The sequence below is a fragment of the Prionailurus bengalensis genome, chromosome B3 (genome assembly GCF_016509475.1).
Source record: "Prionailurus bengalensis isolate Pbe53 chromosome B3, Fcat_Pben_1.1_paternal_pri, whole genome shotgun sequence".
NCBI lineage: Eukaryota > Metazoa > Chordata > Mammalia > Carnivora > Felidae > Prionailurus > Prionailurus bengalensis.
The window spans coordinates 120530318-120553513 of NC_057355.1; the positions used below are offsets into that span (position 1 = coordinate 120530318).

The window sequence follows — 23196 nt, forward strand, 5'->3', positions numbered from 1 at the left end:
CAGAGCATGACCTGAGCCGAAATCAAGAGTCAGATGTCCAACGAACTGAGCCACCCAGGCGCCCCATTCTTAATATACTGTAGATAGTAATTCTCATGTAAATACTGTAGGGATTTTTTTTTTTTTTTTTTTTTTACAAATGTATCGCTTTCACTGTGTAGTGTAAAGAAAACACTTTTATTTATAGACATAATCTGAAGAGTTCTTAAGATATTTGGAACAGGTCTGGATAGCTGTACTCCAGACACCATAGTTTTTGTCCTATATTAGCAATTTTTTAGAGTGCTACAATCAAATGTTTCCCTTAGGTAGCAACCATTTGTCTTTTACTGTGGGTTGTAGTGACCTCTAGTTAAACAGTGTTCCTTACATAATGGCCAAATCCCTTTTGTTACCCAAAGTTTGTTCTTAAAGTACAGCCCATACATGAGTAAATAGGTAAGTAATGTATGTTGTTGGGTCTCTAAGGTCTAAAATAGCTGTCAGTGAAAAACAAACCAGAAACAACAAACTAAGAGAAAAGGATAATGAGTGTTCGAATCAGGCTTGCAGAGATTAAAATAAAATTTGACAGTTGGGTTTCAGCATTGAGTAGATAGGACCTATCTGTCAAGAGATTCTACTGTCTCCTTAATACACATTTCTGTTGACATTCGGTGATTGATTTGGGAAGACAAATGCAAACATTGCACACGACAGTGGCACTTCCTCTTGGAGAGGTTACTAAATGTCCCATTCAGTTTCTTTGTTTTGTTGTTTCCTGGTGCTGATGTTGTGTGTTGGTACTAGTCTTGCCACAGACTGCTGTTGTCAACCAGACAACAGAATTACTCATGGAGGTTTTGGTTTTTAATTAATGCCAGGATCTCCCCCTACAGAAATTCAGTAGATGTAGGGTGGGCCTGGGACATTTATATCTCAAGTGGCTAGCACCCTACTTTTTAAGTAAGGAGAAAAAAGAGAGGGTGATACATTGGTGGGAGGGTGATAGTGTTGAGGACAATTTTTTGAAGTGGGTATTTTATTTATTTGTACTTAAACCTATAAACCAACCAGCCAAACTGATACTATTACCATGATACATTAAAATACAAAACATCTCTCTACAAATAACTAGAATAACGAAGAAATTAGGAGTTGTAGTAAAATAACACAGGGGGCAGAGGAAACCAATGAAGCACATTATAGCTTGACCCTTCATCATAACATTTGAGGTTACTAATAAGTAAAGCCTCACAAACTCAGAAAATACAAGTAATCCTTCATCATTTGTCTTTGTATCTTTACTTCCTATTCTTGAAGTTGGATTCTAGAACCTAAAGATATCCAAATTAGTGTTATATCTAGTTACTTGTAGCCAGAAGCATCTTTTATCATGCTGTCCATAGCAGCCAATGCTACTGAAACCTCTTCGATTAGATTCCAATCGTACCTTCTCAGTTGAAACAATAAGCATAATGGGATACAGTATCAAGGCAGAGATACAGGACCCTAAAAGACAAATCGTAAGCGAAGTAATACAGCCACTGCCCAAACTGAGATTGAATAATATTCTCATCATGTCACACATCTTCAGGCTGTGTGTTCACAGAGTACTTTGGGAATAAACCTATTACTCGCTGGGTACTAAGATGCTTAGCACTTTAATAAAGTGCTAAATATTAAGTAACATTAATTAATATTTAATTAATTAACTAATATCAAAAAATATTTATTAAAGCATTTTACACTATGGCTTTCCCCAGCAGTTTCTAAGATGGACTCCAAGTCACTGACAGAATTTTGCTGGAACTGGATCTGGGATTGCAGGGATTCCTCTCCACAGTTGTGGAGCTGACTATTCCAGGCTTGGGGGCACCAGGTCTAACTGTTCCAGAAATGGTTGCTCCAAGACTGACTGTTCCAGGTCTGGTTACTCCATATTGGAAGGTTTCCAGAAGTGGTCGTCAGGTATCCCCGGTGATAGGAAGAGAAGCCTGGGTATTCTGTAGTTGCTGAGCCATTCTGAGTCATACTGTTGCTGTTCTTTGGCCAGTTCTGCCACCTCTTACATTTCATTCTCTGGTTCTGGGACCAGGATTTAACCTGCTTGTAGCTAAGGTTCGGAATGTTGGAAAGTTCTTGCATCTGCTGGAGACTGAGGTATTTCTGTCTCTGGGATCTGTCATTGAGTACATATAGCTGGGTCTGAGAGAACACGGTTCTGAACAGGGCTTCTGTTTCTTGCCCTGGGCCATATCTTCCTTCTTCACTGTGCTCTCCTCTACAAAAGTGGGTAGTGATTTTACTCTGGGACTGGTGGAAGAAACGAAGCTGTCCTGAATAAGCAGACCATGGAGGAAGGAAGAGGAGAGACGGTCTCCGTGTAGGGTATCTCAGCAGATGACACGCAAGGATGCATAGTTTTCTTCAGGCCCATAAATCTCAAGCATTGGAGAAGAGTCCCTAGAATTGGGTGCTTCAGGGCAAGGAGGGCACTGGGCCTGAACTGGATCCACATTCATGTTGCTGAACTGAAGGTAGAAGGAAAAAAAAAAAGAGAGCAAGATTATAAGAAAGGCCCAGTTTACATATTGAGGTGGAAGAACTTAGAGAAATATGAAGATCTCCAGATGTAAGAGTGTCAGAAGGATGGGAATGAAGTGGGTCACCACCGCAATGGCAGGAGCCAGCCAGTCCAATCTAGCGAAAGGTCGAGGACAATTTTTGATAACCTAATTGAGGTATGATCTACATACCATATAATTTGCCCATTTTAGGTGATTTTTAGTAAACGTACTGAGCTGTGCTACCATCATCTATTTCCCTAATGACTAATGATGTTGAGTGTCTTCTCAAGTGCTTATTGGCCATTTGTGTATCTTCTTTGGAGAAATCTCCAAATTTTTTGCTGATTTTTTTTCTATTATTTGTCTTACTATTAAATTATACTAATTTTTCAAATTTTAAATACAGTTCCTTTATTAGATACATGATTTGCATATTTCTCTCCAATGGTGTATTTTGTTTTATTTATTATTATTATTTTTTTAATTTTTTTTTAACGTTTATTTGTTTTTGAGACAGAAACAGAGCATGAACGGGGGAGAGTCAGGGAGGGGGAGACACAGAATCTGAAACAGGCTCCAGGATCTGAGCTGTCAGCACAGAGCCCGACGCGGGGCTCGAACTCACGGACCGCGAGATCATGACCTGAGCTGAAGTCGGATGCTTAACCGACTGAGCCACCCAGGCGCCCCTGATTATTATTTTTTTAAGTTTATTTATTTTGAGAGAGCTAGAAGGTGCACTAGTGGGAGAGGGGCAGAGAGAGAGGGAGAGAATCCCAAACAGGCTCAGTACTATCAGCACAGAACCCGATGTAGGGCTCGAACTCCCAAACTGCAAGATCACACCCTGAGCCAAAGTTGGACACTTAACTGACTGAGCTACCCAGGCACCCCTCCAATGGTGTATTTTAAGACACAAAAAGGTTTTAAAAAGAAAAAGAACTTTTTCTTGTATGGACGGAAAATCGGGTTTTAATTTCTACCGACGTGTGAGAACACGATGGTATGCTCCTCCACTAAACCATTTACCCTATTCTCCAGCCTCCAGGGGCCTATAGACCACCCCCTCCTATGGGTAAACCACCAGGAACAATTGTAAGACCCTCTGCTCCACCAGCAAGACCATCTGTTCCTGTGACCAGGCCGCCTATCCCAATACCACCACCACCACCGCCTCCTCCTCCACCTCCACCTCCTCCGCCAGTAATAAAGCCACAGACTTCAGCTGTGGAACAGGAGCGCTGGGATGAAGATTCTTTCTATGGCCTCTGGGATACAAATGATGAACAAGGACTGAATTCAGAATTTAAACCAGAACCTGGAACAATCCCATCTGCTCCAGTGTTACCACCCCCACATGTTCACCCTCCCATCCCCCCTCCTGGCCCAATGCCTATGGGTCTGCCACCGATGTCCAAACCACCCCCAGTGCAGCAGACTGTTGATTATGGCCATGGCCGAGGTGAGTAATGGTGGCAGCTTTGTATTTGGGATTCTCAGGAAATCGTGAGCTTCAGCTTTGTCTTCTTTAGGCTTCATTCTTACAGTGTTTTATCCCTGATTTGGTTCACCAGATATGTCCACTAATAAAGTTGAACAGATACCCTATGGAGAAAGAATAACTTTGCGCCCAGATCCACTACCTGAAAGATCAACTTTTGAGACAGGTAGGAGTCCCAGAGAGATCAGTATTTTTAAACCTTTTAGGACCTAATTATCATGTGATTTTGATAAGGTTATCTGGGCCTCCCTTTAATATAGCTGAAAGATTCATAAGTTGAATTTAGGACAATAATTTATACTAGCTCTAAAGTTAGATTTGCACCTTTCTGCTTTTATTTCAGAAAAGGGATATAGCTCTTACTTTGTACTAATTGTTTTTGTAGAACATGCAGGCCAACGTGATCGTTATGATAGAGACAGAGACCGTGAGCCTTATTTTGATCGTCAAAGTAATGTCATGGCAGATCATCGAGATTTCAAAAGGGATCGAGAGACACACAGAGACCGAGAACGGGATCGTGGTGTTATTGACTATGACCGGGATCGATTTGATAGAGAACGCCGACCTCGAGATGATAGGTACGTGTTATGAAAAATACCTTTTTGCCAGGTGTACAAATTACCATAGACTTAAGTTCAGCAAAAGTCATTGTATCTAAGGGAAATTTGGTAAATGATGTATACTTCTCATACATGTGTGTGTAATTTGGAGAAGGAAAAGCAGTTCCAGACCAATCTGCAGGAAACGAGATGCTTGAGTTTTATGAGCTTGAATTCCAGAGAATTAAATGGGAGATGGAGATAGCCTGTAAGGAAAGGAAATAGTATTGTCAATAAAGGTACAGTCATTACTTCATTAGTAGGTCAACAACGTATTTTTGCAGTTCATGAGCCCTTTAGACGTCTGTGTGCAAGGCAGATCTAAATGGAAAACTGGGGCACCTGGGTGGCTCAGTCGGTTAAGCATCTTGACTTCAGCCCAGGTCATGTCGTGAGATCATGGCTGAGCACAGAGTCTGCTTATGATTCTGTCTCTCCCTCTCTCTCTGCCCCTCCCCCCTCAAAAAAATAAAATAAAATAAAAGGAAAAGCAAAATAAAAATAAAAATATTGCCTATGTGTAGTAGCTACCCATGGAGAAAATTGGGCAGATAGTGTATTGCATTGTAATACAGAGACCTCCTTTTTTTTTTTTTTTTTTTTTTTAAATTTTCTAAAGTACTTCCTGTTACACCTCTAGGACTCAGTCATATCGAGACAAAAAAGACCATTCCTCATCTAGAAGAGGGGGATTTGATAGGCCATCCTATGACCGGAAGTCTGACCGACCAGCCTATGAAGGACCATCCATGTTTGGAGGTAGAACAAGTGCCTTATTAACTATGAGGATGTTGAGAATACAGACCACTGGAGATGTTTCCCCCTATAGCTGTGGATTTAAACTTTCAGAATAAAATGAATGCACTGATTTATCAGAGATGGGAGCATTATCATCAAAAATAGCAATGTAATTAATGAAAGAAAACATAAATTGTTCTTTGGTATTATTAAAGAAGTTTTGGAAAATAGAAACAAAATCAGTTATAATCCCACCTCCTACCATACCACAACAACTATAATTTTGTATGTTTCTTCTCATTCTCTTTTCACGTATGTATTAATGAAGTTGTAATCAAAGTGTAAATAGAATTTCTTTATCATGTTTATTCTCAGTGATACGTAACATTTTTCTGTATGTAAACCTATTATAATAATGGTTCTATGATATACCATTGAGTGGATAAAGTAGAAGACTCTTATTATTGGACATTTAGGTTGCTTTTTGTTTTTCACTGTTATACACCTAAACCAAAAATGCATACCTATTTGTAAGAACAAGCTTTCCTAAGCTAGTAACTCTTGTTCTTAAAACTGTAAAACCAGAAGTTATAGACAGACCGTAAGTCATACTTGGGACTATCGGCAAAGTATGTATTATTCTCCTATGTCCTGTTGCTTAACTTTTTCCCTAAATTTAATACAAACAAAGATGAAGTCAGTATTTTTCAGAACATTCTATTTGCCCAAAATCATATACCTAAATCTTTTCATTTTCTTGATTTCAAGAAATGTAAATTTACATTACTTTAAACTTTCTCTGATTAAGGTTTAGAAGTAGCCTCCAAATCATCATGAATTTTATTACCTTAGGATGACTGAAGAGAGTTAAAATTTTAAATAATTACCATATAAATAGTAATTTTGTTCAATTGCTGAAATCCTAGGAGAACGAAGAACTTATCCAGAGGAGCGAATGCCCCTGCCAGCTCCTTCACTAAGCCACCAGCCACCTCCAGCCCCACGGGTTGAGAAGAAACCCGAATCTAAGAACGTAGATGATATTTTGAAACCACCTGGCCGAGAGAGCAGACCTGAGAGAGTGAGTCCTGTGTAGTTGACTAGCTTTCTTGCAAATCAGAAGCTATCAGGAGATCTTTTTAATACCCTGAACATAATTTCTCTACTTTTCTGTGACATGGTAATAATATCAGATTCAAGGCATTTTATCATCTACAAGTCATCATATAAATTCATAAATTGCCTACCCTATAGAATTTAAGAAATTAGAACTTAATTGCTTGGCAAAAAAAGATGTTGAAAATTTTAGAAAACAATTCATAAGAACTTCATTAATTGCATTTTGAAGAGGGGAGGAGGGGAAGTGGATTTGGTTCTATGGTATGTGGAACAAAAAAAGGGAGAATTAGGAGACTTGATTTATTTGGGCTTATTTTCCTTGTGACCCCCAAATATATATGTTCTTTATTTTGTTTTCTTTCGTTTTAATTTTAATTCCAGTTAGTTAATAGTGTTACATTAGTTTCAGATGTACAAGATAGTGATTCAACAATTCCATGCATCACCCGGCGCTCATCATAACACTTGCACTCCTTAATCCCCATCACCTATTTAACCTATCCCACCAAAGCCCCCTTCCCCTCTGGTAACTGTTAGTTTATTCTCTATACATAAGAGTCTGTTTCTTGATTTGTCTCTCTCTGTTTCTCTTTTCTTTTGCCCCTTGCTCGTTTGTTTCTTAAATTCCACATATGAGTGAAATCATAAGGTGTTAGTCTTTCTCTGACTTATTTCACCCAGCATTATACTCTCTTGCTCCATCCATGTCATTGCAAATAGCAAGGTTTTATTCTTTTTTATGGTTAAATAATATTCCGTAATTTATATATGTATATAAAAATGTATGTGTGTGTATTTATATATATATATATATATATATATATATATATATATATATATGTATGTTATATATATACCATATCTTATTTATACATTCATCTGTTGATGGACACTTGGGCTGCTTCCATATCTTGGCTATTGTAAATAATACTGCTATAAACATAGGGGTGCATGTATCCCTTTGAATTTATGTTTTTATATTCTTTGGGTAAATACCAGTAGTGTTATTGCTAGATCCTAGGGTAGTTCTATTTTTAACTTTTTGAGGAACCTGTATACTGTTGTCCACAGTGGCTGCACCAGCTTGCATTCGCACCAACCCTGCACGAGGGTTCCTTTTGCTCCACATTCTTGCCAACACCTGTTGATTCTTGTGTGGTTGATTTTAACCATTCTGACAAGTGTCACATGCATACGTTGTTAAATTTATATTGCAGAATATTTAGATTCTGTTTCAGTAAACTGATGCTAGAGATTTCCATCAAATATTTTGACTACATATGACTATATAAGTCATGGTTGTAAAGTCTATTTCATCTATTATTATTAGTATAGCTATTCCAGCTTTCCTATGGTTGTCTGTTTGTATGATTTCTTTTTTTGCACCCTTTAATTTTCAGTCTATTTGTATTTGAATCTAAAGTATGTCTCCTTTAGGGAGGTGGGTGGGGGGTGGGCTAAATAGGCGTTGGTATTAAGGAGGGCACTGGTTATGATCAGCACTGGTTATGATGAATCACTAAATTCTACTCCCGAAACCAGTGTTACACTATATGTCAACTAACTAGAACTTAAGTAAAAAAATTGAAAATACAAAATAAAGCATGTCTCCTTTAGAAAGCACAGCATATAGTTGGATCATGTTTTCCATTCACATTTTATTGTTATTGATATAGTTAGCTTAATTCCGTTTTTGTATTCAATTGTATAGAGCTAAAACTGACTTTTGTATATTGATCTTATATCCTGCAACATTGCTAAACTCTTTTCTTCTAATTAATTTTTAGTGGATTCCGTAGGATTTTTTATATATGAGGTCATGTCATCTGCCGATAGAGAAGGTTTAACTTCTTCTTTTACAATCTGAATCCTTTTTTTCTTTTTTTAACTCCCTCGTTGTCTGGCTAGAACCTCCAGTACAGTGTTGAATGGATGTGGTGAGAGTGGACATCTATGTTTATTCTTGTTTTTAGAAAACTTTCAGCATTTCACCATTAAGTATGCTGTTGCTATGGGTTTTCAGTAGATGCCCTTTATCAGGTTGAAGAGGGTTCCCTTCCCTTCCTAGTTTGTTGAATGTTTTCATCATGAAATGATGTTGAATTTTGTTGAATGCTTTCCCTGCATTAATTGAGATTTTGTTTGTTTGCTTTTTAATGTGTGTGATTTTATTCTTTTATATGTGATTTTTGTTTTCTTTATTCTGTTGATAATGATATATTAATTACAGTAATTGGCTTTTGGATGTTAATTTGCATCCCTGGGATAAATCCCATTTAGTCATGGTGTATAATTCTTTTTATATGTTGCTGGATTCCTTTTGCCAGTATTTTTTTTAGGGATTTTTGCATCCATATTCATAAGAGATATCTATAGTTTTCTTGTGATGTTTTGTCTGCTTTTGGCATCATGGTATCTGCTTGATTTGAGATGCTGGCCTCACAAAATGAGTAGGGAGTTCCTTCCTGTTCTATTTTTTGGAAGAGTTTGTAAAGAGTTCTTTAAATGTTTGTTGGAATTCAGTGATGTAGCCATCTGGGCCTCTGAGCTTTTCTTTGTAGGTAGTGTTTTTTGGTTACTCAATCAGTCTCTTCACTTGTCACAGATCTATTCAGATTGTCTGTGTTTTCTGGGGTCAGTTTCAGTTGCCCTTTGTCTTTCTAGGGATTTGCCCATTTCACCTGAGGTGTCTCATATGTCACTGTACAATGGTTCCTAGTATCCCTTTATAACCATTTTTTATTTCTATAAAGTTGGTAATCATGTCACTCCTTTAATTTCTGATTCTAGTAATTTGAATATTTTCTCTTTTTTTCTTAGACTAGCTAAAGGTTTGTCAATTACGTTGATCTTTTCAAAGAACCAGCTTTTGGTTCCATTGATTTTTCTTTATTGTTTTTCAGTTCTCTATTTTATTGACTTCTGCTCTAATATTATTTCCTTCTTTCTGCTTGCTCTAGTTTATTCTTTTTCTAGTATTTGAAGGTTAGGTTATTGATTTGAGTCTTTCTTCTTATTGATATAGGCAGTTATAGCTATAAACTTCCTTATAGGCACTGCTTTGGTTGCATCCCGTAAGTTTTGGCATTTTTATTTATCTCAAAGTATTTTCTGATTTTTAAATTTCTTCTTTGACCTATTGGTTATTTAGGAGTATGGTGTTTAATTTCCACGTACTTGTGAATTTCTCAAATTTTTTCTTACTGTTCATTTCTAATTTCATTCCGTTATGTTCAGAGACATACTTTGTATTATTTCTACTCTTTCAAATTTGCTAAGGTTTGTTTCATGGTCTGTCATATGGTGTATCCGGAGAATGATAGGTCACTTAACTGTAAGACCTCATTGTAAAAAATATCTTCTCTGAGTGATTTTTTTGGTTTTTCATTGTGTTTCAGATTGTTGTTATAATGAGAGGATTGCCTGGCAGTGGAAAGACACATGTTGCAAAACTTATTCGAGTGAGTATGGGAAAGCCAGAGAATTGGTTGCTTTTGTTAGTCACTTGCCTTCATGCAAGCAGCATGGTGTCAATCCAGGTATTTCTCATTTGATCCATTCTTGTTGGCCCATGTGGGAGATGCTATCCCATAAACATTTTGTTCTGCTTAAACAGGTATTTTTGCCTCTGCTTGATTTGAATCCGCGAGATTGCACATTATTTAGCCATGAGAAGGAAATTTGTTATTAACGTTCATTAATATATTCTATAAATGCTCTTTAACTCTCTTGACTGTATGATTCTTAGGATAAAGAGGTAGAATTTGGAGGACCTGCACCCAGAGTCCTAAGCTTGGATGATTACTTCATCACTGAAGTGGAAAAAGAAGAAAAAGACCCAGATTCTGGAAAGAAAGTGAAAAAGAAGGTATGGCATGTTCCTCTCAGATTACATCTTGATTCATTAATAGTATTGGAAGGAAAACATGTTCAGAGAGTAATGTGGCTTTTTTTTTTTTTTTTAATGTTTCTTTGTTTTTGAGAGAGAGAGAGAGAGAGGGAACAAGCCTGGGAGGGGCAGAGAGAGAGACGGGGAGACAGAATCTGAAGCAGGCTCCAGGCTCCTAGCTGTCAGCACAGAGCCTGATGCGGGACTTGAACTCATGAACCGCAAGATCATGACCTGAGTTGAAGTCAGACACTCAACTGACTGAGCCACCCACTCGCCCCAGTAATGTGGCTTTTTTGAAGACAAAGAAAGACTTCTCTTTTTTGAACACAAATTTTAGTACTTAGGTGTGAAGGAAAGACTACAAAGTTATCTCTATCCTGGTGGTAACTAGGGAAGAGGTTTAGGAAGATTCTTTGTCTTTGCTAACTCCATATCTCTTCTGGGGTATCTTAGGTAATGGAATATGAATATGAAGCTGAGATGGAGGAGACCTACCGGACCAGCATGTTCAAAACTTTCAAAAAGACTCTGGATGATGGCTTTTTCCCCTTTATCATCCTGGATGCCATCAACGACAGAGTTAGACATTTTGACCAGTTTTGGAGCGCAGCAAAAACCAAGGGATTTGAGGTAAAAGAACTGTAGAGTACTTTGTGTTACCATGTAAGTGCTACATTTGTTTGCTTAATCACTGTTCATTCTTGCTTAGGTATATTTGGCTGAAATGAGTGCAGATAACCAGACTTGTGGCAAGAGAAATATTCATGGAAGAAAGCTTAAAGAAATAAATAAGGTGATTTTTGAAAACATAGGAGGTGTTGTATTCCAAACTTCATTTTGTTTGTATGATCACTGTTGTCTGGAAATAATTGTTTATCTCCTTTACTTTCAGAAAATCTTTTCTACCTTCTTTAGTAAATGTTTCTTATCCTTTGTATCTAAGTGAAAGAGGTGTGGCCTACCTCTTCCTGGAAGTAGCCTGTTAGACTTCACAGTATCAGTTAAATTTGTCTTAGGTGCTCACTTGGTCTTTCTTTGAGTAGTTTCCCGAGATAACTTGACCTCCTGAATCTCTCAACAGATGGCTGACCACTGGGAAACTGCACCTCGTCATATGATGCGTCTGGACATTCGTTCTCTGCTGCAAGATGCTGCTATTGAAGAGGTAAGTGTCCTTTGCCTTGAAAGCAGTGCAAAAGGGACCTTTTTTACACCTGCTTTATTTCAAAAAAATTTTAAATTACAGAAAAGTTGCATGAGTAATATAAGAACACCTATTCAACTTTCATTGAGATTTACTGATTGTTAATATTTTGCCACATTTTTCTCTACACAGAGAGATACGTCTTCTTACTTCTACTGTTATCACTGTTATTGTGAAACCGTTTAAGAATTAAGTTGTAAACCTCATAACCTTTAACCCCTCACCTCTAAATACAGTATTTGAGTAGGTATCTCCCGAGAACAAGGGCATTCTCTTAACAGAACTAGAAGTCTCAATTATCAAATTCAGGAAATTTAATACTGATAAAGTACTGTATTAAGTAGTACAAATTTCCTAAATTAAATTTCTTGAATTATCTCATATATAGTCCATGTTCATATTTCACCAGATGTTCCCATAATGTGCTTTAGAGCTATTTTTAAAAATCTAGGACCTGGTCCTTTAATATAAAAAATACTTTCTCAGCCATGTCATTGTCAAGAAAAACAAAGAATTTTTGGAGAGTGTAGACCATTTGTTCTGTAGAATGAGCCTCAATTGGGTTTTGTCTGGGTGTTTCCACATGATCAGTTTTAAATTAAACATTACCAGGAATGCTACATAAGTGATGCGGGGTCCTTAGTGCATCATATTAAAAGCCATGTGATGTCAGTTTATTTCATTCCTGATGATGGAAATGTTGATCACTTGGTTCAGGTGGTATCCATCAAATTTTTCTACCTTTATCCCTTTGTAATAATCTGTAATTAGATACCTTGTTAATATCCTGTTCCTCAAAAGATTTATCACTCATTGATAATTTTTGCCTACATCAGTTATATCATGGAAGAAGAGAGAGGTTTGTTTTTTTTTTTGTAAATCAGTTGTGTACTTCTGTTTGGTTTGACAACCTGTGAATGAGCGTTTTCTATACTTAATGTTATCATTGTATTTTTATGTGTTTTTATCCCCCAAAGTCGTTCCTCAACCCATTTCCTCTGGTTTCTGCCCCAGCCATTCTCCAGAGACTTTCTCATGAAAGATTTCCATGACAGTAGATAATTCTCACTTCTGTTTCTTAATTTTGCAGCCACATATGACTTAGTTGACCCATGTCCACCTTCTTGACAACATATTTCTTTTGGCTACTGTGAGTCCACCTTCTCCCAGTTTTCCTCCTGCCTCTCTGGCCGTCCGTTTCAGTCTCCTTTGCTGGCTTTTCTTGCTACTCAGCCCTTAAATGTTGGAGTTCTTTAGGGCTCTGTCTTACGCTCTTATCATTCTGCACATTTGATATAGATAATCTTTCTGGTAGCTTCGGTTGCCACATATGTGCCCTTGATATTAAACTGTCAAGACTGGAATGAATTTTAGCAGTATTCTAACACTAATTATGTTTTGGTAGAGAGGTTGTGGGTGATTTTTATAATTCTACCATTGTTTTCCAAATTCTCCACCAAAAAACATATACTACTTTAGTGCATCTCAAATGCAGCCTATCCAGTATGTAAATCATACAAACCTGTTCCTCTTCTGGTATTCTCTATCTCAGTAATTAGACCCACCAATCACTTGGTTGCCGAAACCTTGACTCTTAGTACCTGTGTTACCCTTTGCTCTTTATTCTCTGTCCTACCAACTTTCAACCTTATCCTTCCACCATGTAGTCAGGCTCCAAGTTTTGTCAAGTTTACCTTATAAACACTTTTCTTATCTATTTCCTCTCTGTTTGCATTGCTTCCATTCTGGGCCAGGCTACTATCATCATACTTTTCACTATGTCCTTTCTTACATTTTGAAATTTGAATCATACACATGTTTTACTTGATTGGAAAAATGCCTGCTAAAGGTTTAGAAAGAAATCTTAGTAATCCATAGGCATTCAAAACAGGTAATCATCAGCTTAGAATAGATTATTATTCTCAAATTCATAGGGAATTATAAAGATGGATAGCCCGAGAAAATGAAAAGCAGGAATATCATTCTGTCTTTTATAAGTTCTGTGTCAAAGTTTAGGATTTAAGCTTCCTTAGGGTATAACAGTGAGTGTGTGCTGCCTTGCTCTGGGCACCTGTGCTTGTTTGAGATCTCAATAAGGAACTCAACATTTTCCTAAATGTTAACTCATTGCTTTTTATTGGGATAATGTAGGTAGAGATGGAAGATTTTGATGCAAATATTGAAGAACAGAAGGAAGAAAAGAAAGATGCAGAGGAAGAGGAAAGCGAACTGGTAGGAGACAGACCAACCACTTTGAACAAAGTGTCTCTATTAAAATCCTTAAGGGTTTAATCTCAGATCTGTGATCAGATTACTGCTGCTGATATGCACCTTAATGGTCAAAGTTTCCATAATCATCTTTAAGGAGATTTTTGGATACTTTTTATTTTTCCCCTGACCAAAAGAACCTTCTACTGTACTGTTACATGAAAATTTTAGAATGCTTAGAAACATACCCTCCTAGTCACTCATCTATTATGGGTGGCTTTAGGGGAGTATACTTTTCAAGAAAATCAATTACATATGAAAGGGCATTCTCACATTCCAGCAGATATGTGGTACAACCTACCCAACATATGCATAATTGTCTCGTCTTTGCTACAAGATTTCAAAATTGAGTTTCTGTCAACTGAGGCAGAAGATCTTCTAGAATGAGGAGGCAGAGGGTTGCCACTGACTGCTGGATTTGTTCTTCTGCATTTTATCCTATTGAGTGATGGGGAAAATGATTTGACTGTGTAGGCAATGCATTTTGCTTAGGCTGATTAGAGGCTTTGTAGTGTGAGTTCAAAGTTCCCGTGTACCTACTGTAAATGCTTTTGATCACACTTCTGTAGAGATGTTTGCCTTACCCTGTCATTGAAAAATACGCGACCTGTAGAGTTATGTTACTTTTCAGTGTTTGCTAATGAGACACAGAGATTAGCAATGCCTTGAAAGAGTGTTTCTTTTTTAATTCAAAACATTATTTGTTTTATTTAATACTTCAGCCCTTGCTAAAGCTGCTTCTCATATTCTTCTGAAAATGTACAAAGCGAGAACCCTGATTCCTACCCCTAGAGAATACAGACTCTCTAAGAAGTGGTCCCATCAAACCCATGTGTGATACAGAGGACTCTGAAAAGAAACTGTGTGTACATAGAGATGGTGTCAACCTCTACATTCCTAGATTTCATATGCGGATTAAAAAATAAGCTTTAAAGATAATGGCATTTGAGTCTCAGTATGTTTTTTTGTCTTTAAACAAAATATTTTTCTTAATTAGGTTGTTTTTTGACATATATGATCTAAAATGTAGGCAGGAAGTTCATTTAAAGGTCCACGCTGTTCTGGAATATGGCTAATGACCTCGTTAGCTCCTTGCAGCGTGTGTACTAGGAAGTGATCATGTGAGAATTCTATAATGTTAGCTTTCTGAAGCTCCGTCTTCCTTTTGTGGAGATTTCAGTTGAGGACATGGTTCATAACATCTGATTTGTGTAGGTGTAGATCAAAGCTTGGAACTTTTCATTGAATGTGCTAATTATTTTGAAAAGTGAAACACGCTGTAAATACTCTATTTTTACACCAGAAACATGGCAAAGAAGCCTTAAAACTCTACCCTGCTGGACTATCTTTTATTTCCAAATGGCCTAACATTTCAAGCAGTGAGAAGATGATACAGTTGTAAGGAAGAACAGGGTGGTTCCAGCAGAAGGAAATTAATATACTCATTTTGCTTATCTTTATGTTATAAAACTTCTCTTAACCCATTCAAAAATGCAGAATCCAGATCTTCTACTATTGGGTTCTATTCCAACAGTAAAAGATTCTTGGAGAATTTTAACCAAAGGGTTAAGAGCAAGTCTCATGTCATTCAGACCATTTTCATTGAATTCTCAATAAACTTGGCATTTTCTACTCTGTGCTGATCAATGCAACTGGGTGAAATCCAAACTTTTCTTGGTTAAGAGAATCTTTTTTGGGGGTCATCGGTATGATATTTTTCCTTCTTTAGTGCTTTAGTGAATTTAGTAGATACGACTCAGAATTTATAGATATATTATTCTAGTGATGCTTAAGGTTTCAGATGATTTTTGAGATATCACTTGTACAGATTTCATCAGTACTTTTAGCACCATCACTTCAGCATAGCTTTGTCTTGGTTTGTTCTAGAAATGTATTTGGGAAAGATGATATGACTTATAACCTGAAGTTACTACCTAATAAGTTGAAAGTGAATTCTTAGTTTGACTTAAACACTAGAAATGTACAAAACCTATAGGTTTCCTGGAAGAATTCTGATGCTCCAGTACTCTAACACAACAGTTACTGTCATGAAACGAACGTTCAACACACTTTCCACCTTACCTTTGTGGCAGTCTGTTCCATGACCTTGAATATTCCCAGTAGTAGATATATTAGTTCTTACAAGAAGATGCTGACACCTTTGATGAGTCTGTTCTGTACAGTAAGTCCTAATATTAAAGCTCTGTATGTTAGGGTTTAATTGAGAACAGGGTCCAAATGAAGGAAAAGAGGAATCATCACCATACACTTGCTAGGTGAATAAACGAAAAGGATTACTACATAATTAAATAGGTACATTGGAAAACTTGAAAATCTTATGGGACTTTGTTTGAAATAAACTACCCAGTTATTTTATTAAATAAAATATAAATTGCCTGTGGAGATTTCTGGTTTTTCGTATAATAGGAAAATATCATTTTAAAAGACATTGAAAATAATAATCTGGGTTCCAACTGACGCAGAAGAAATGCTCTCACATTGATTCAGTGAAACCAGCCTTTGTAAGATCTAACTGGTAAATGGGTTGAGTCATTTTTAAATGAAGTTGGAACTTCATAGTTGTGTTCAGTGATACCATTGTTTTCTTCTTTCTTTTGAGTAAAGTTACACTGAAATATAAAGTAGCTGTCTTGAAGAACACTCTTTGTACCTCATGGCTACTATCACTTGAGAATTGCAGTTGTATTTAGAAAATAAGCTAGCTAGTTATTAGAAGTCTTCTGCTACTCTGAATGATAGTAATACTAGCACAGAAACGACCGTACGTCCTCTCCATATTTACTGTTTACCTGTTGTTCAGACTACAGCCGGGTGTCCTGAACTGTAGCTGCCTCAAAGCGCCTTCATGATACTATTCTGAAGTGACTACTCTGAAATCTGGGCAGGGAAGTTTGGTGAATTGGTAATTCAGTTTCTTCAGAGATAATGAGACTGTGTTTTCCCTAAGGATATATATATATATATAGACATATATATATGTAACTAGTGAGTGGAAACTGAATCCGTTCCCAGTTTTAATGCTTTTCCAGTTCAACAGTGATATGCATGTATGTGTCTCTTTCTAACCCTTCGAGCTTCTCTCTGTGTGCGATTTAGGGTTACATTCCGAAAAGCAAATGGGAGATGGACACATCTGAGGCCAAGCTAGGTGGGTATTTCCTTTTTCCTGTTTTTATATGTGATACCTGATGGTAATGGTCATAGATCTTTCTGCTGTAAGAAGAACAAATTTCTCCCTTAAGCCAAGATTCTTGGCCTACCTTACGTCCTCAGTCTGTTGTGCTAGCTACATCTTGTTTAACTAGTTACATCTTGGGACAGAGTGAAAGAAGAGTATTTTAGAGGGACTGCCTTCAGTACCACTTCAGGGTATTAGAGTAAGCGGAAGTATGATGCATTTAGCAACAAAATGCTATCACTTGTGAAATCCGTTCTGTTATATTAATCAGAAATGTTGGTGCGATGAGATTTCTGCTTTTTTAAAAGAATATTTAACTGCAGGCCAAAGTTGAACCTGATTGTGAATACTTTGGGTAATAATAGTAGTAGGAATAATAAATATTGAAGTTTAAACATTAATGTAAAGGCAGTTATTTTCCTTGTGTAATAGACTAGAGTTTCTGGGTACGGGGAGGTAGATCTATAATTTAGGTTTTTGAGGAGCCTGCTTTGTAAGAGTCAAGTTTCCTTCAAGTTGTTTTTAGCGCCAGATTACAAGGTAAACTGGTTAAAATGATTGCCTAAATCAAAACTTGGAGTTGCTTAACGTGAGGTATCCCATCAAGCAGAACATCCTACATGTCCAGTGGATTTTCCTCCCAATATTTCATGGTCGTAACTACAAAACTTTTTTTTTCGTTTACTTTTTTCACCTCACTTAAAGAGAATCCTTTAACACATCGATTTCAGATGTATTAATAAATAATCTAAGAAAATGAGATGAGGGCTTTCTAGAAGATTGACCTTACTAATGTATGTAGCATGACTGTCAGTCTCTGCGTTTCTCTTCCTGGTATCATGCTGTTACTCCAAAACTGAAGTAGCCTTCTAAATATCTTAAGTTCCTAGAAGAAATCTGAGTCATTTAGCTGCTTCACTGTTGGGGACATATTGTGTTTCTGATGCAAGAGGAGTGCATTTTACACACAACCGCATAAGTTTTGCCTTTTATTTTGCTCGCGTGATCACGTGGGCAATTGAGGTTCACTAGGCCCTGTGTAAAAAGCAGTTCCATAAACTTCATTGTTACTACATTATTGGGAGAGGTACTTTGTTACACAGTCTAGAATTTTTTTCTACTGTATGATATGTGAAAGTTATATGTGATTACTGACATAGTCTTATGCTAGTCTTCCCTCCTTGGGAAATCCTAGTCAATGATCTCTTCCTCTAAACTTTCAAAGCATTTATAAATGTTTAAGTGCAATTACATATGTAGGAAAATAACAGGCACAAATTACTTTTTAAATAATAATGCTTAGGTCTGCTTATTTTGATATTAGATTAAGTCTGTTTGAAGGTCTGTACTTTGAGAATAACTTGTAAGACTGTAAGATCATTTCCTTCTTCTGGTTCTCTAAATAGCAGTTGTCTTTTGGGGCAAAAAGAGATCATAATAAAGAGACAACAGGATTGTAAAAGTGATAAATATTTTAGCCAAGCGTATAATGTTCGCAGGCATTACAAGTACATGATCTAGGATAATACTTTTTTAAACTTGAGCTAGTCCATTTTCTATTTTCCTTTCTAATTTCTAAAGAGAAAGGAAAATGAAATTTTCTTTCCATCAAGAATATATGATATTAAACTTGGTACTGATTTCTGGAAAAAATTCTGGCCTACCATTTGCTTCTCAGAAAATATATTTTATACAAATTCACTCCAACTTAAAGAGAGAGTGTTAGGCAGTTAATTCCAGAAATGGATTTGTTAAATCATTTTTATTTACTTATTCAGTTAAAGGCACTGAAGGTGTAGTAATGAATCTAGAAAATAAATCCTAACGTGTTTGCTGCTGCTATTTTAGTAAGAGTGACAGTGATGTTTTATGTAATGACTGGCATCTTGCACCACGGTGTTATTTTGAGAGCTAATCTACCTGTGGAGGAAGGCAACTTGAGTGTGAGCATCCTTGAAAGTGCTTTTGCTTCTTTGAGATTGGTCCATGGAGCCAAATGAGAAGAAGATTCTTCTCTAAAACATGAGGCTCTTCACCCGAGAATCAGCCTATTTACAGTGCCCTTCCTTATCTTAACAAATTTAATAGATTTGATTACAGGGTACAATTTATTTTTCTAGGTACTTTACCAACATTCGTAAATTCCTTTTGGTAACATGACTATGCTGGATGGAAACATACTAAGCTTCATCAGTGTAACACACTGAGCCAGAAGTGATAAACCTGTGTAACTGAGGCGTTTTGATTTACAAATGAGTCTGCCAGTGAGAAAGTGCTCGTTTACCTTTCATGCAACTGGTTAAATCTCATTGCAGATTCTTGATCTGTGTTAATTAAGTACAGTATGCAGTTCAGCCAATGTTTGAGTGTTAAATTGGAAGTGGTGTAATTCTAGAAAGATTCAGAGCTGGCCTGAAATACATCCGGCATCGGTGTCATGGAGTTGTTAAAGACCGCCTGTGGCCCACTTCACTTGCACCTGACTGGCTCCTTCTCAGCTGGGACACAGGCACCCTAATGCAAGGGTGGGTGTTACATGCCACGTCGGATGCTGGGGTTCAGCACTGAAGCTACTTAAATTCCAATGATGTGATTTCGGTTTCTCAAATTGTGAGAAACTGAAAGAAGGTTTGAGACTGTTACCCTAATTTAGGTTTCTCCATACCGAGTACTTTTACTTTTCTCATCTGTCATTTGTCTCTGCTTATGAGTCATTGTGTATTGGCCTTCTACATGTCAGGCAATATCATCTCTTCACAGTTGGAATGAAATTATTATTCATATAGGCACATAACCCTTGTGTGTTTACCATGAACAGATTTTCAGAAACACCATTTATGTTTAGAAAATGCATACGTGTATGTCTACAAAATTTTTCTGTTGTGCTATAATAATATACACTGTTCTGAAGATGTGGGAAAATTCTGTGACCTGCCAAGTTGGGTATTTAAACCTTCATCTTCATCGTAAAACTTCATTTTTGAAATTGAAACCTCTGAAAATCCTTAGTATGAGTGTATGGGATACCAGCCGTCTGCTGTAATTAACACCCCAGATTCCTCTTCCCTCACCTTATGCCATACGTCTGTGTGTTTGGGTTTCCAGGATGCCATGTGGAAGAGGTATGAACCTTTCTTCAGCCCCAAGAAGGAAGCTTTAAACATGTGTGCACAATGAAATTTCAAATTAAACATTACGAACAAGGGTGTTCAGACTAGTAGTTCATGTTCTTCTGATCTTCCATGTTACACATATGGGACTCCTGGTCTGTAACTCCTGTCACATACCCAGTGTATGAGGCACAGTTCTTACAGTTTTCACACTGCCCTTCTGCAATGCTGCCTGGCCATGCTCCATTCCAGGGGCTCAGATACGAAATTATTCCTTTGAAGTATGTTAACGTCAAAGTTGATCTTAAGTTTGGAAATCCTCTGAGGTGTATTTAATAAGTCTGTTGGAGCTTCCTACTCTTCTGGTAATACTGTAGACTGTTGAACTAGAACAGTTCTATTGTTTGTGAGACTTCATTGGGTTTATAATACCACAATCTACATCCCTGTGCGATCAAGGGGTCACTTCTTTAAGCATTTGTATATCATGGCCTGTCATATACATGAAAATGGAGCCATTTGGTACAGCATGTGATTTGCAGAGGAGATTAGGAAACTGTTTCTGTTGAACTCATCCACGTTAAAAAATTTTCTAAAGCAATATGATAAAAATTTATTGAGTTTTGTACAGTGTTGGAGTTTGCCTTGCCGATTTTTCAGTAATATTGCTTTTATCGGGGAGGGTTTTAGGAAATAAAAGCTTTGCCAAGTATGTGCAATCTTACTGGTTTTTGAAGCCTGTATGGTATGGTACAGTTAGTTGTGTGTGAATCTTTTACATTTGAAGCATAAACTCCCCCTCCCTCCTGCCACGGCTTCCATTGTGCTTTTCTTTTCATATCAAGTTCTCTCCAACTTGGTGCCCAAAAGACTTCTATTATATACACTCTGCACCCTTTTTGGAGTTTAATGAGGTGTGGTTATTGTGTATTTCTGACATTTTGTAGGTTTTCTTTTATTGACTTGCTTAATAATAGTGTGTGTGTGTAACCGCAGATGATTCCAAAGTTCAGTGCTTCAATGTAGTTAAAAATATATATAGCTCATGATATTCTACATACAGAATTCAAAATCAGTATTAATAACCAATGGAAAACACTACACATTTTCATCGCGTGTTCTTCTTGCAGACACCTAAACTCCTATCTCCTAATTTCTGAATCTGCAATCTCCGTTCATTTAAGTGGTTACAGTTTGGGCCCCTTAGGAAACCCAGGCCTCTCAGATTGAGGATTCAGAAAGAAAATTTAGATCTGGTCACTTTGGCTGACTAGTTCTTAGCCTCAGAATGGTCAACAGTATTTCATAATATAAACAAAGAAAAGGGCGATCTGTACAATCATCTTACTCAGAAACATTAACTTAACGGCAAATCCTCGTACAACCGTTCCCAAGGAACCATTCATCTAAAACCTTCTTTAAACGTTAGCTTGGCTCATTAAGTTGTTGGTACTACCTGCTTTTCGTATGACACAGTATCACATGTGATTACCGATCAAATGGGTGGTGTTAATATTGTGTCAAAGAGGAAATAAAAAAAAAGGAGAAGAAAGAGTTTTTAGAAAAACCCGTCTTTGCATTTTCCTTCAGGACATGAGAGCTGAAGTGTGACTTGAGGGGGCGGGGGCAGGGAGGCCAGGAGACCAGTGACTTTTCTTACTCTGCCTGTATTTGTTACTTAAACCAACATCGTAACGTAATGCCTGCCAGTATGAACATCAAATAAACGATGGAAGTTGCACAGAACTTGGTGTTATCTCCGCCAAGAAGATAGTTGGATCTGCAAGTGATGCTGCCCTCAGAAATGTGGATGTGCCCTCTGACAGTGCTCCAGACTTCTTTTCCTTTAGTTGTGTGTTGTGTGCCAATTCACACTCTCCCTTAATGCTGCGGCTCTGTGTTTGTCCCTCAGACAAGTTGGATGGCTTGAGAACTGGTACTAAAAGGAAACGTGACTGGGAGGCAATTGCCAGCAGAATGGAGGATTACCTTCAGCTCCCTGATGATTATGACACTCGTGCTTCTGAGCCTGGGAAGAAGAGGGTAAGAGACTTTGTCAACAATTGCCAATAGGGGAAGGGCCCCCGTTAGGCATCTGGTTTTGGAGAGTTATAGGCAGATAAGAATATGAATGCTATCTTTGGAGTGACTTAGTTTATATTCTGTCATATTACAAATTTTTAAAAAATGAGTCAGACCTTGCAAGTTACCAGATTAAAAATGTATAGGTACTTTAAAAAATGAAAAACAGAATCTCACGTGGCTAGCACGTTGTCAACCTTAAAGGAGTTTGAAGGGGCCGCTTGTGCTGTTTTGTCTGGGGCAGAATAGCTAAGTGCAGAGTAAAGTGTGGAAGACGATCTGTGGAATATCTTAATGGATTAGATCTAGAGAGTCCAGGAGTGGATGGACTCAAAGGTGAATCTTCGGGGTTCTGGCCATGAGCACTCCATGTGTGTGGTGCCATTTACTGAGTCAGAGAAAACTGGGGAAGTCCAGTTAGAGAGTAAAACATGAGAAGTTCAGTGAGAGACCATTTAAGTTAGAAATGATAAATAGAACTCAGGACTCCAGAATTTCGAAGTTCAGGTAGAGGTAAATGTTTCAAGAAGTAAAGAGTAGTCAATTGTTACATGATACAGAGAAGACAAGTAAATTGGGAGCAGAGAAATGGCTATTGGATTTGGCAACATGGAGATTGCTGATGATTGATCAACAATCAGGCAGGTTTTCTTAGAGAGTTGAAGGGCACAAGCCAGTTCGGAGCTGACTGAAGAAGGAATGGGAAATGAAACATAGAACAGCCAAGGTAGACAACTTCTTGAAGTTTTGCTGTGAAAAGGAGCAGAGAAGTGAAACCAGGATATTGCATAGGCTTTCCACATAGACGTTTATGTATATCCTTTTAAAACAAAATAACGAAGCAAAAAATACCATATTATGTGTGATCCAGATAAGCCTTTTCTAGCTAATTTGTCTTGATTTTTGTATATAAGTGTATAGAAACTACCATT

The 23196-nt window shown here is 37.3% G+C and overlaps 1 protein-coding gene and 1 pseudogene across 3 annotated transcripts in view; one reads left to right on the top strand and one right to left on the bottom strand.

Annotated features, from left to right (window-relative positions):
• The window catches only part of YLPM1 (YLP motif containing 1), a 75103-nt gene that overhangs the window by 39034 nt on the left and 12873 nt on the right, over nucleotides 1-23196 (top strand). Inside the window, exons 7-19 of one of the 3 annotated variants that reach the window (XM_043556637.1) lie at nucleotides 3591-4011; nucleotides 4124-4216; nucleotides 4436-4631; nucleotides 5293-5411; nucleotides 6317-6471; nucleotides 9908-9970; nucleotides 10258-10377; nucleotides 10855-11031; nucleotides 11111-11194; nucleotides 11483-11566; nucleotides 13757-13837; nucleotides 16991-17042; nucleotides 22095-22225. In XM_043556637.1, the coding sequence (XP_043412572.1) occupies nucleotides 3591-4011; nucleotides 4124-4216; nucleotides 4436-4631; nucleotides 5293-5411; nucleotides 6317-6471; nucleotides 9908-9970; nucleotides 10258-10377; nucleotides 10855-11031; nucleotides 11111-11194; nucleotides 11483-11566; nucleotides 13757-13837; nucleotides 16991-17042; nucleotides 22095-22225 (1776 nt within the window). Of the gene's footprint in view, nucleotides 1-3590; nucleotides 4012-4123; nucleotides 4217-4435; nucleotides 4632-5292; nucleotides 5412-6316; nucleotides 6472-9907; nucleotides 9971-10257; nucleotides 10378-10854; nucleotides 11032-11110; nucleotides 11195-11482; nucleotides 11567-13756; nucleotides 13838-14595; nucleotides 14813-16990; nucleotides 17043-22094; nucleotides 22226-23196 lie in introns of those variants that run through there. The other 2 variants (XM_043556639.1, XM_043556638.1) reach the window with 2 other exon arrangements.
• LOC122469330 lies at nucleotides 294-2504 on the bottom strand (annotated as a pseudogene).